General features: G+C 37.7%; 1 protein-coding gene across 5 annotated transcripts; it reads left to right on the top strand.

Annotated features, from left to right (window-relative positions):
- Positions 1-1,372: 1,372 nt before the first annotated feature.
- Positions 1,373-13,427, top strand: LOC117991956 (protein D2-like). Of its 5 annotated transcripts, none has more exons than XM_069505626.1 (8): positions 1,373-1,726; positions 2,111-2,231; positions 3,495-3,714; positions 5,959-6,441; positions 8,458-8,632; positions 8,933-9,053; positions 10,386-10,558; positions 11,746-13,427. In XM_069505626.1, the coding sequence occupies exons 1-4, from the start codon at positions 1,586-1,588 to the stop codon at positions 5,975-5,977; spliced, it is 501 nt and encodes a 166-aa protein (XP_069361727.1). In that variant the 5' UTR covers positions 1,373-1,585; the 3' UTR covers positions 5,978-6,441; positions 8,458-8,632; positions 8,933-9,053; positions 10,386-10,558; positions 11,746-13,427. The 5 variants fall into 5 exon arrangements, with proteins under 5 accessions (XP_069361727.1, XP_069361724.1, XP_069361725.1 ...); XM_069505623.1 differs by having other exon boundaries at positions 10,339-10,558; XM_069505624.1 differs by having other exon boundaries at positions 5,908-6,441.
- The last annotated feature ends 368 nt before the right edge of the window (positions 13,428-13,795 follow it).

Genomic DNA, 13,795 nt, shown 5'->3' with positions numbered 1-13,795 from the left:
TGCAATTACAAATTTTAATGTGACGTAACTTAATTTGATGTACCTAACTACAAATGTTTTTTGGATTTTTTCCTTTACTTCTTGCCTTTTATTTATGACTAGCTTATGCTCGCGACTTCGTTTGCGTGGACTACATAAATTTCAAACCCCTATTTCACCGCCTTAGGGGTTGAATTTCCGAAAATCCTTTCTTAGCGAATGCCTACGTCATAATAGCTATCCGCATGCCAAATTTCAGCCCGATCCGTCCAGTAGTTTGAGCTGTGCGTCGATAGATCAGTCAGTCAGTCAGTTATCTTTTTCTTTTATATATTTAGATTTTAGGTCAATGTACCTATGAGTTTTGATTCCCTCGCAAATGTCTTAATATGCAGTATAAATGGCAGACGTATCTTTTGATTGCGTTGACACTCTATGGGATTGTAGACTTGAGTAAAAGTAGGTACCGCAAATTGCTATTGCGCTGGAACCATGTGCCTTTAACATCGAAATGACGTCATTTTGACGTCAGCCGAAATAAAACTATACCATCAGCTCGCAACTTCAGTGTAGTGTTAACGTCACTAAAATGGAGGCGACGCGCATTAGACATTTGCGCGATCCTGAGGCAAAGGTTTTGTCAGACAGACAGACACCGAAGTGATAGAGTTTCTATTTTTCATTTGAGGTATGGAACTCTAAAAATAACTTAAAGATAAATAATTAATTTACGGGTTTTCGACATTTTGCGATAATTACGAATAAAAAGTGAATTATTTGCATATGTTAGTAAGTAGTTAATATATAAAATGTGTGAAATTGAACCGAATCCTCATAACCAAGGAGAGTGAGGCTAAAGGTTAGTGTTTGTTTCAATATTTTCGTAGATATCATTGGTGAGGAAATTTTAGCGGTCTACGGCGTAGACGGAAAAATCTTGTAATAAAAGGAAAAGCTGACTGATCTATCAACGCACAGCTCAAACTAGGTACTGGACCGATCGTGCTGAAATTTAGCATGCAGATAGCTATTATGACGTAGGCAACCGTTAAGAAAGGATTTTCGAAAATTCAACCCCTAAGGGGGTGAAATAGGGGTTTGAAATTTGTTTCGTCCACGCGGACAAAGTCACGGGGAATGGGCATAAGCTAATAAATGATATCGTCTTTACTAACTTACAGACTACACAAATTTCGAACCCCTATTTTACCACCTTAGGGGTTGAATTTTCTAAAATATGTGATATTATATTATATTATGTGATATGTGACTGTTGAACATTATAATTCTAAAAAAAAAAAAGTTAAAAAAAAATAGCTTATTAATAATACCTGCAATCGTGCAAATAAATGATTTGATTTGATTTGATTTGATTTGATTTGATTTGAAAAGTTTTGCTTAGCGTATGTCTACGTCATAATCTGCATTCCTTTCAAGCCCGTTCCGTAAGTAGTTTGAACTGTGCGTTGATCAAAGAAGTTGGAAGTACTACTACGTAGACCAGTCAGTCAATCACCTTTTACATATAAAGACTGCATTCGAGCGAAGGTAGAATGGTTGTTTACAATTTTCAGTCATTTCTCGGTCCAGTCTCGGCAACATCACAATGAAACTGATACTAGCGTGTACAGCAGTGGTGCTGCTGTCGTCAGCGGTAGAACTGGCGAGACCAACGTATCGTAAGAATTCCATCGAATCGATCTTCAGAGTCGCTGATATCACCCCCGTACCACAGCAGATGCTTGAAGTAAGAAGCACATAAGCAGACATCCATTAAATAAAATAAGTTTTCTTTTTTGTGATTGCTGTGACTGATGAATAACCAGTGGTGGTTGCCCCTAGGGTTCCTCCCTAGGCAGCCTGCGATACTTTATTGAAAATAATAATATTTTAAAGCATTATTTTGCTAACAAAACATTGCTTAGTCCGCGTGGACTACATTACTTTTAAACCCCCATTTAACCCACTCAGGGGTGAAATTTTGAAAAAGCCTTTCTTAGTGGATACCTACTCTTTACAAAGAACACACTCTCCAAATTTCATGTCTCTAGGACCAGCGGTTTAGGCTGTGCGTTGATATATATGTCAGTCAGTGAGAACTGTGAATTTTAAATATACAGATTATTCGCAGGTAAACTTCGAAGACTTGGAAATAACTCCAGGAATAGAAATATGCCCTGAAGATGCAATTGAGATGCCCACTATTGGATTTGACTGCGAACCCGGTTGCTATTATACGTTTATAACAATAAGTATGTGCCTATTACAATTTTTTTAAATTCATATTCTGCACTGTTCTCGTGAAACTGAGGAATTTTGGAGAAGCCGAGTTAGATTCGGCGGTTAACCTCTTTTCCATATTTTTTATTTATATTTATTCCGATACAAGTTAGCCCTTGACTGCAATCTCACCTGGTGGTGAGTGATGATGCAGTCTAAGATGGAAGCGGCTGGAAGGGTATGGCAGTTTTTAATAAACCCATACACCTTTGGTTTCTACACGGCATCGTACCGGAACGCTAAATCGCTGCCGGTAGGGTGGTAACTAGCCACGGCCGAAGCCTCCCACCAGACCTACCAGAAATTTAGAAAATTCCAAACCCCTGCCGGGAATTGCACCTGGGACCTTCCACTAATAAGACCACAGCGCTTACCACTGCGGTCGAGGTCGTCAAAATATTGGAGCTACCACCACTTGGTCGGCGTGATTAATATTTATACCCATGCCAAATTACAGATTTCTAGCACTAATAGTCTCTGTGATTAACCGAGGACGGACGGACGGACAGACGGACGGACATGGCGAAACTATAAGGGTTCCGTGTTTACTACGGAACCCTAAAAAGGACAAAGTTTTGTACGATGGTACGGAACTCTTCGCGTTTGAATATATAATGGGTGATGGTGTGGATGGGAGTGGTGTAAATGGTGATGGGTAGTGATAGTGTTTGGCTTTGAAAGGTTAATCGTGTTTAAATTAAAGAGGCGGGGGGGGGGGGGGGGGGAGAGGGACATGTCAGGGCCATTATGTGGGAACATGCCCTGACATGTTCCTTTCCAAAGTAGAGCGGAGTGGGAAGGGATCTTAAATAAACTACCCCCATTTACTCAGTGTAGATATATTTTTTACTAGCTTATGCTCGCGACTTCGTCCGCGTGAACTACACTAATTTCAAACCCCTATTTCACCCCCTTAGGGTTGAATTTTCAAAAATCCTTTCTTAGCGGATGCCTACGTCATAATAGCTATCTGCGTGCCAAATTTCAGCTCGATCCGTCCAGTAGTTTGAGCTTGCGTTGATAGATCAGTCAGTCAGTCAGTCAGTCACCTTTTCCTTTTATATAAAACCAGGCCAGGTTAGCCCGCTATCATCTTAGACTGCATCATCACTTACCATCAGGTGAGATTGCAGTCAAGGGCTAACTTGTATCTGAATAAAAAAAAAAAAAATAAGTATTTAGATGATTTGTCACTCCTAACTGTTTAATATGAAAGCTAACATTTTTCTTTACAGACCTGGACTATTCACTTAATCCTCTACGCAACCCAGCCTTATTAAATTTGCGCGTCAACCTTCGTTGCGACTCAGACATTTGTCTGGACCTGGAGGACTCCTGCGAATTAGCGTGTTGGGCTGGGCCGGCCCCTGGGCCTGGGACTGGCATAAACCGTTACGTTATGTACGCGTTAAAACAAAATGGGATGATTGATACTGCTAATGAGACACTCCTCAGGTAAGCCCGCACTCATATTATGAAAAAACCGGCCAAGTGCGAGTCAGGCTCGCGCAACGCTCCTTACTACAGTCGTATTTTTTCGTCATTTTGCACGATAATTCGAAAACTATGATGCATAAAAATAAATAAAAACCTGTTTTAGAATGCACAGGTGAAGCCCTTTCATATAATTACATTCCGAACCAGTGGTAGATGCATCTGACGATTCGAAAGTACTTGTGAAAGTTTACTTGAATAAAAAGTATTTATTATTATTATACTCCACTAGATATAGTTATCTTACTTCGAAAATTGAAAATACTAATAGTTCATGACCACAATTTTTTGTGTGTGTGATGTAACCGCAAATTCCTTAACTTGTGCTGTGAATTTTTTCACGTTCCTATATACCTACCTACCTACATACCAAATTTCATGATTCTAGGTCAACGGCAAGTACCCTGTAGGTTTCTTGATAGATAGACAGACTGACAAACAGACAACAAAGTGATCCTATAATGGTTCCGTTTTTCCGCTTGAGGTACGGAAAAACGGTACATCGATGAAAGCATTATGCTATCGATTCTGAACCACCTCTCAAAATATTGCAGGTGGACAAAAAGTAATCCTGTAGAACAATAAGAGATGGAATAATCAGCGTAATAAGTTGAAACGCGTCAGAAGTAATCTTAATTTCTGCTTACAGCTACGAAATCAACCGGCTTGGGTTCCCGTTTGAAGAGTTCTTGGAAACCTACGAGCTTTGTCCCATCGCCGGAAACTTATTTTTCGCGCAATATCCTCAAAATTGCTGTGCAGTTTGATTTGAAGATATTCAATTTCAATTATTGTTTTCCTCCTCCCTGAAAACTAGCTGTTTAGCTAGTTAACTAGCTAGTCTTAGTCCAAGATAAATATATATTTTATGCGAGTTTTGATAGCTTTTAAGTTGAAAATGATAAAAACTACAACTTTTATACAACTTAGGTATATTAAGTATTTAAATATTATACCTAATAAATAACCTATGCTTTTTGGATCTTATGAAAATTTGCTATACCATATAATATACCTATGCTCCAAAATATATATTTTTAGTTTTAATTGGAAACAGTAGTTATTTTTTTCGTATTTTTTAATTGTCTGTTAATTTCTTATTATTTCTTAATTAATTGTTATATGCTTGTTTTCTTGGTTGAATAAAATTTGTTTGTTTTTAATGATTTTTTTTTATTATCTAGATAAAAAATCCGAAATTCAATGAATTCAATCACTAATCAGTAGCATTTTAATAATGCCGTTTAAGCCCGTCTATTTATTATTTTCTTTCCCTATAGAGAAGGAAATTTTCTTTTATATTCTTCATTAAACTTAGATAGATAGATAGATAGAAATACTTTATTGCAAACAAAAAATATTACATAACTATTACAGAAACTAAAACTAAAAATAATTGTATGCAAAGGCGGCCTTATTGCTCACAGCAATCTCTACCAGGCAACCTTTGGTGAAAGGAGAAACTAGGTGTGTTGGATAGTACTTACACGCAATACAGAAAAATACTTAGCTTTACTTTCAAGCTGTTTCTATATCAAGTTTTGTCAAAATTAGTTAAACGGATGGACTTTCAAAATCCCGCGGAACTCTTAGATTTTCCGGGTCAAAAAGTATAATATTATATCTGTCCTCAGGATGCCAGCTATCTATCTCTGTGCTTTCCGTCAAAATTCCTTTAACGGATGGGCCGTGAAAGGCTAGCAGAAAGAAAAATAGTCAGACACACTTTCGCATATTTATATCTAGATGATACCCGCGACTTGGTCTGCGTAGATTTAGGTTTTAAAAATCCCGTGGGAAATTTTCTGAAATTTCATCGAAATCGGTTGAACGGATGGGCCGTTAAAGGCTAGCAGACACACAGACACACTTTCGCATTTATAATATTATCTAGTATGGATAAAACAATTACTACTATGGATAAAATTTTGACTTTCATAGAAATTTCCAACCCCTATTTTACCTCCGTGGGAGTAGAATAAAGAATTTCTACCTATTGTAAAAGTTTAGGGGCTGTGCGCATGGATGTAGGAAGTAAAGGTATTTGGCTGTGAGTTGCTAAATTGGTCAGTCAGTCAGTCAGTTAATCAGCAGTCAAGTCAGGATAAGTCTTTTTACATGGTCTTGATTTATGAACTTGATGTTTTATTCCAGCGCAGGACCTTACATGAATCTCGCAACGAACTATTATGCTTTTATATTTAGGTACAAACGATCTCATTAGGGATAAGATCCGAAATGAGGAGATCCGCAGGAGAACCAAGGTCACTGACATAGCCCAAACTATTAGCAAGCTGAAGTGGCAGTGGGCAGGTCATGCCTGTCATAAAGGCGATGGCCGTTGGAGCCGCAAAGTCCTTGTGTGGAGACCGCGTTTGAGCAAGCCTGGTGTGGGACGTCCTCCAGCACGATGGACCGACGATATAAAGAGGCTGGCGGGAAGTGGCTGGATGAGGAAGGCTGAGGACTGGGTGCGGTGGCGCTCTTTAGGGAAGGCCTATGTCCAACAGTGGACGTCCACAGGCTGATGATGATGATGATCGCATGAAATCTAATATCCACTAGTTACCTAATGCCCGATATACTTACGTTGCAATGTGACTCATGCACCATACGTTGACAGTAGGTATTGTCAGAAACCATCACGCAAGTGTCAACAACAACAATTATAATTTTTCACCTCTATAGGTAGGTACAACGAACACACAAACAGTAATTTTTATGCATAGGTACTTAAGTATTTTGTACGTGTAAAAGATGATAATACCTACCTATATCAATAATGTTAATTGTTATGTACTAACATATAGATTTAACTTCAATTTATGTAACCAACAACTTAGATAAATTAACTTAGGTGCGTGTTTTCTACATTTTGCGATAGTAACAAAAATTTAATTATTTGCATAAGCTAGGAAACTAGGTATAAAAGTGTGAACTGAACTGAATTCTTATAACCAAAGAAGAGCTGAAGGTGAGTGTTTGTTGTTGACATAGTTTTAAAATGTTGAATTAATTAGTTAATATATTTTTAGATAATTATAAAATACTAGCTGATGCCCGCGACTTCTAGACCGCGTGGATTTGCATTTTTCATAGTATATATATATATATATATATATATATAAAATCTATCTCTATTCCAAATTTCATCCAAATCCGTTAAGGCGTTTTTGCGTCATTGAGAAACAAACATCCAAACATCCACACTTTCACATTTATAATATTGTAGTAGGATCATTGGCGTGGTGCCACAGAAATAAATAAATGAAAGTAACGTCACTGTTGGTGGTCTACGGGCTACGGCGTAGAGGGGAAAAATAAATATAATGCTTGGAGTTTCTCTACGTGATCAAATGAGAAATGAGGAGATCCGTTTTAGGAAAACTAGAGTAACCGACATAGCTCAACTGGTTGCGAAGCTGAAGTGGCAATGGTATGGGCAGGGCACATAGTTCGATAAACCGATAGACGTTGGGGTCCCAAGATGCTAAAGGAACGACCTCGCACCGGAAAGTGCAGCGTTGGAAGACCCCCACTAAGTAAACAGATGACATCAAATGAGTTCCAGGGAGCCGCTAGATTCAGGCGGCGCAAGACCGTGGTGTGTGGAAGTCCCTCCAAGAGACCTATGTCCAGCAGGGACGTTTCTCAGTTGATAATGATGAATTAAATAAAATTTACAAAATCGCAAATTTCTAAACCCAGTACTTTGAGTTGTACCTTGCTTGCTTGCTGTTTGAGCTTCTTCCTATAAGTAATATAAAGAAACAGACTAACAGACATATCAACGTATGGTTCAAACCGCTGGATCTAAAGACTTGAGAATTCGCACGTAGGTTCTTCTTCTTAGAATATAATATATTTTTATTCAAGTAAACTTTTACAAGTGCTTTTGAATCGTCAAACAGTTTAATACACCACTGGTTCGGAATGCCGTTCCTACTGAGAAGAACCAGCAAGAAACTGCGCGGTTGCTCTTTTTAAGTGATAAATTTAGAATATTATTATACCATACTGTACAAGCAATTGCAGCCCCGTGCATTGCCAGAGCGAGTCAAATAGAAGCTTTTTTATAGTCTTCTTCGACATAGTCTTCGACTGTATAAATAATATAAGTATGCTTTTTTTAAGAGCATACTTTTAATAGTTTTTTTAAACTGGTATAAAAGCCTATAATTATTTGGGGCATTTTATTACAAAGTATTACACTCATTCCCACATAATTTTTTTTTAAAGAATATTAGCCATATTAAATGACTAATATTCCCCTTTCCTCTCCAATTAAGCGTCAGGCTTGTGCTAGGAGTAGGTACGACAATAGTGCAACGGGCGGGATTTGAACCGTCGACCTTTCGGTTTTCAGTCCAAGCTCCTATACCGGTTGAGCTATTGAGGCTCTAAATTAATTATTTCACTTAGCGAAGCTAATGCACTGTAATATAAAGATAGATATCGTGTATTAACCGACTTCCAAAAACAAAAAAAGAATTTTCAAAATCGGTCCAGGCGTCTTCGAGTAATCGGGGAACATACATAAAAAAAAAATAATAATAATAAAGATTCCGACGAATTGAGAACCTCCTCCTTTTTTTGAAGTCGGTTAAAAAGGAGGTGATTCTCAATTCGGCCCGTTTTTTTTAAATAAATGTACACCGATGTTTTCGAGGTTTCTGGACCGATTTGCAAATATTTTTTTTTCAGTTATATCTCGGCCCAGCCTTGCAACAATACAATGAAACTGATACTAGCATGTACAGCAGTGGTGCTGCTGTTGTCAGCAGTAGAGCTGGCGAAGCCAATGTATCGTCGGAGGAATTCCATCAGCCAGATCTACAGAGCCGCTAACATCACTCCCGTACCAAAACAGTTACTTGAAGTAAGAAACAGGCTTTCATTAGGCAAAAGGGTTTTCTGAATGAGATAAATGCAGAGTATCCTCCTGACACTCTACGTTCTTAAAAAATATATTTAAAACTATCTGATGCCGCAACTTCATCCGCCTGGATTTAAAAATCCTGCGAGCCGAGCACGTTTCCCTATCGCTTTAATTTTTTTCTGTGTTAAATAAAAAATTACGCTCGCTGCGTTCACGCTTCTGTATATTTTGTATTCTATCTTATTGTCAACTCACCTCCCCCCTACCGAAATAAATTCCTGGCTATGGCCATGTTCACAGGTAAACATCGGAGAGTTAGAAATAACTCCAGGAATTGAAATATGCCCTGAAGATGCAATTGAGATGCCCACTATTGCATTTGACTTCGACCCCGGCTGCTACTATACGTTTTTGGTCATTAGTAAGTATGTGATTTCTAAATAATTTTAAATACATCGACACCTGCAAGGAAAAACATGGTAACTCACTTTTTTCAAAATTAGAGCCTCAAGCTCAACGGGTAAAGGAGTGGACTGAAAACCGAAAGGTCGACGGTTCAAACCCTGCCCGTTGCACTATTGTCGTACCTACTCCTAGCACAAGCTCGACGCTTAGTTGGAGAGGAAAGGGGAATATTAGTCATTTAACATGGCTAATATTCTTTTTTAGGGTTCCGTACCTCAAAAGGAAAAACGGAACCCTTATAGGATCACTTTGTTGTCTGTCTGTCTGTCTGTCTGTCTGTCTGTCAAGAAACCTACAGGGTACTTCCCGTTGACCTAGAATCATGAAATTTGGCAGGTAGGTAGATATTATAGCTGGCATTTGGGGAAAAATCTGAAAACCGTGAATTTAGGGTTAGATCACACAAAAAAAATTAAATTGTGGTCATGAACTAATAATTAGTATTTTCAACTTTCGAAGTGAGTGACTATATCAAGTGGGGTATCATATGAAAGGTCTTCACTTGTACATTCTAAAACAGATTTTTATTTATTTTTATTCATCATAGTTTTTGAATAATCGTGCAAAATGTCGAAAAAATACGACTGTAGTGCGGAACCCTCATTGCGCGAGCCTGACTCGCACTTGGCCAGTTTAAAAAAAATCAGCATATTCATAGCGCACAAAACAATCTCTTTTTGTACGCTCACCTCCAGCTCTAAATTAAGTCTTATAATATTCTCAAAGGTGTGTGAAGTCTGCCAATCCGCACTTGGCCAGCGTGGTAGACTATGGCCAAAACCTTTCCCATTCTGAGAGGAGACCCGTGCTCTGTTGTGAGCTGATGATGGGTTGATAATGATGATTCAGTAGATTGAAACAAGTTTTTTGTACATCCTGAAAATTGTGAAAATTGAAATAGTAGGTACTATTATATATAATATCTGTCCCGGTTTTACTCACGTGTTTAGTCGACGTTAGCCCGACTAGTTTCGAACCCATCCGGGGTCCTTTTTCAAGGGAGTCAGTTCGCGTACGCGCCGCGGTGGTGACGAACTGACTCCCTTGAAAAAGGACCCCGGATGGGTTCGAAACTAGTCGGGCTAACGTCGACTAAACACGTGAGTAAAGCCGGGACAGATATTATATATAATGGAAATCACTCACGATAGTTTAAACGCTAAAATAGTAGGTAGTGGTAACTGGTTGTGACCCTTCCATTTCAGTTAAAACTTGATATTATTAAGTTAACTTTTTTACAGACTTGGATTATTCAAGTATTCCTGAAATAAATCCGGGTCTATTACAGTTGTCTGTCAACCTTAATGGCGATTCAGCCGATGGTCTGATGATGGATGAGTCTAACGAACTAGCGAGCTGGGCTGGACCGGCCCCTGCGCCAGGCAGGGGGCCAAACCGTTACGTATTTTCCGTTTATAAACAACCTGAAATTATTGATACCGCTAATGAGACACTCCTCAGGTAAGCTAATGTACACTAGATCAGTGATTACACTTGTGAGTTTTAAATGGTTTTAAAAGTTTTTAATCCCAGAGACTAAAAAGACAACTAGAATGTCAAACTTAAGAATAATGATACCAGGAAAAATAGTGTTTCCACATTGTTCCGGTTCTGATTCGAATCGTTAATAAAATAATATTTCGTGCATAACTAGTAAAATAAACATACGAAATGTGTACAGTGCGACAAGGCTATCTTGTGGTGAAATTCGGAACTAACGTTTCCGTCAAGTGTCCCCTTTGTTCTTGTTTGAATATTCTTAAACCTTTGTTCTCCATCAGCGCCCCCCTGTCAATGTCATTGAAGTGCCAAGAGAGCCTTGTCGCACTGTAACTACGAGATTAAAAAGTAGCACTAATCACATATTATTTGAAAGACTTAAACAATAATTAGTGATAAAAAATACAAAAAATAATTCACCTTAGGAATTTTTCAATAGTATTTATTTTCAACACATTTTGTTGTCTCCATTACTTATCTGACAAGAGTACCTACCTACAAAATATATGACTTGTACTTATATTATGAACTAGCTTCTGCCCGCGGCTTCGCCCGCGTGGCCTACAAGAAACAAATGGCATTTTTTTTTTCAGAAACAAACATTATAACATCAGAACGCGCACCCTGAACAGCACCGAATAACACATATAACCTTCCAACCCCCATTTCATCCCTTTAGTGGGGGATTTTCTCAAAGTCGTTTCACGTTAGCTGACACCTAACCTCAAGAAAAAACTTACTTTCCAAATTTCAAGTTAATAATATCAATAATTAAAACATTCCCATACAAACTTTCATCCCTTATTTTACCACCCTTATGGGCAAATTTTCCAAAAATCCTGAAACACGTATTTCTTCATTTGTGACCGAGAGCCCAAATACCAATTTTCATGCAAATAACTTGAAAAATGACGGACTTTCATACACACTTCCATCCCACATTTAACCCCCTTAGGGGTGGAATTTCGAAAAATCTTTTCTTAGTGGATACCTACTCTTTACAAAGAATAGACCCTCCAAATTTCAAGTCTTTAGGGCCAGTGGTTTAGGCTGTGCGTTGATATATGTATATGTCAGTCAGTCAGTCAGTCAGTCAGGACTTTGAATTTTATATATATAGAAGATAAATAAATAAATTCTGCTTACAGCTATGAAGTCAACCGTCTGGGCTTCCCGTTCGAGGAGTTCTTGGAAACCTACGACCTCTCCAGCCTAGTTGCCGGAACCTTCTTCATAGCGCAGTATCCTGAAAATTGTTGTGAAGTTTGATTTGACTATTTTCGATTTCAGTTATTCTTTTCCTCCTCCCTGAAAACTAATGGCTGAATCCACAAAAAATACCTATGCCAGTTTTGAACTTTGGTAGCTCTTAATAATAAAAATAACAACTGTCATATTATTATTATTTCATTATGCTTTTTAAACTTGTTATGAATATAAAAAATATGGTCCATAATATATATTTTTTAATTTTAATTAGAAACAGTTAATTTTTCTGTATTTTATTAATTTTCTAGACAAATACGATTTCCAAAATTCAATGATTTGAATTCAATAAGTAATGATTCGGTAATTAAATTCAATTCATACAATTAATTATTCGACAGCTAGTATTGAATGAAACTGTATTGTTCTTTATTTCCAAATGTATTGAATATAGGTGAAGTATGAATTCAATACTGATGAATTCGCGTCGAGCTGAAACTGTTATGATAAAATAAATTAATATTCTGGTATACCTATCTGCGTGTTTTGATTTAATTTTAATACCTTAATTAGCTTATGCTCGCGACTTATCCTCCGCGTGTACTACACAAATTTCAAACCCCTATTTCACCAACTTAGGGGTTGAATTTTCAAAAATCCTTTCTTAGCGGATGCCTACGTCATGATAGCTATCTACATGCCAAATTTCGACCCGATCCGTCCGTAGTTTGAGCTGTGCTTGGATAAATCAGTCAGTCACCTTTTTATTTTATATATTTCGATTTAACGATATCATAATGTAAATAACGGGTATTATAATATACTACAACTAGCTTATGCTCGCGACTCCGTTCGCGTGGACTACACAAATTTTAAGCCCCTATTTCACCCCTTTCGGGGTTGAATTTTCAAAAACCCTTTCTTAGCCGATGCCTACGTCATAATAGCTATCATGTCAAATTTCAGCCCGATACGTCCAGTAGTTTGAGCTGTGCGTTGATAGATCAGCCAGTCAGTCAGTCTCCCTTTTCTTTATATATTTAGATTAATATGATTTTGAATTATCGAGTTTTCGACCCAGTTGCATGAGTCGTGGTCACGACGGGACTGCAGCGCTGCGAGAGATGACGAGCTATCACGGGCAGTAGCGAACTACCCCGCCCTCTCTTCAAATTATTTTTGCTGAAACTTTACGAGCTGTCCGGAAAAATACACTCACACCGTCATTTATCATTAAATTTATTAATTGTGGTATGTAATGTACCGTTACATCTAAATATTATGTACAAGGAAAAGGTGACTGACTGACTGACTGATCTATCAACGCACAGCTCAAACTGCTGGACGGATCGGGCTGAAATTTGGCATGCAGATAGCTATTATGACGTAGGCTTCCGGTAAGAAAGGATTTTTGAAAATTCAACCCCTAAGGGGGTGAAATAGGGTTTGAAATTTGTGTAGTCCACGCCGACGAAGTCGCGAGCATAAGCTAGTTATAATACATAGGTAAACAATAAACATTAATAAAAAAAAGATAATGTAACAATAACAATAACCATAAGTTATTACGACAAAGTAATATACATACTTATTTAACTTTAATTTATATAAAATAAACTATTTAGATAAATTAATGTGTTTTCTTTAGTTTGCGCTAAATACGCAAAGAGTTAATTATTTGCATAAGCTAGATAAGTAGGTATAAAAGTGTGAACTGAACTCAATTTTTATAACTAAAGAAGAGCTGAAGGTGAGTGTTTGTTTTTGATACAGTTTTGTAGTATACCTTATACAAATTAATTTATCTTTGGCGTAGAGTCACAGTAAATAAGTTACTTCGGTTTCAGCAGTCTATGGCGGCGTAGAGGGAAATAAATGTTACCCAGGAACTGTTCTATGATATTATGTAGTTGCTCCCTATACGTATAATCTACTAGGTGATGCCAGCGACTTCGTTCGCGTGGATTTAGATCTTCAAATATCCCGTAGGGA

Source organism: Maniola hyperantus, chromosome 20, assembly GCF_902806685.2.
Source record: "Maniola hyperantus chromosome 20, iAphHyp1.2, whole genome shotgun sequence".
NCBI classification, from domain to species: domain Eukaryota; kingdom Metazoa; phylum Arthropoda; class Insecta; order Lepidoptera; family Nymphalidae; genus Maniola; species Maniola hyperantus.
The sequence above is the reverse complement of the archived record's forward strand: the minus strand, read 5'-3'. Positions and strand labels throughout refer to the sequence as shown.

Excerpts from the sequence above, each read along its gene's own strand:
- LOC117991956 (XM_069505623.1), top strand. The coding sequence starts at position 8,489 with ATGAAACTGATACTAGCATGTACAGCAGTGGTGCTGCTGTTGTCAGCA. Across the intron at positions 9,054-10,338 it reads CTATACGTTTTTGGTCATTA|ACTTGGATTATTCAAGTATT; the intron begins GTAAGTATGTGA and ends ACTTTTTTACAG. Across the intron at positions 10,559-11,745 it reads GCTAATGAGACACTCCTCAG|CTATGAAGTCAACCGTCTGG; the intron begins GTAAGCTAATGT and ends TTCTGCTTACAG.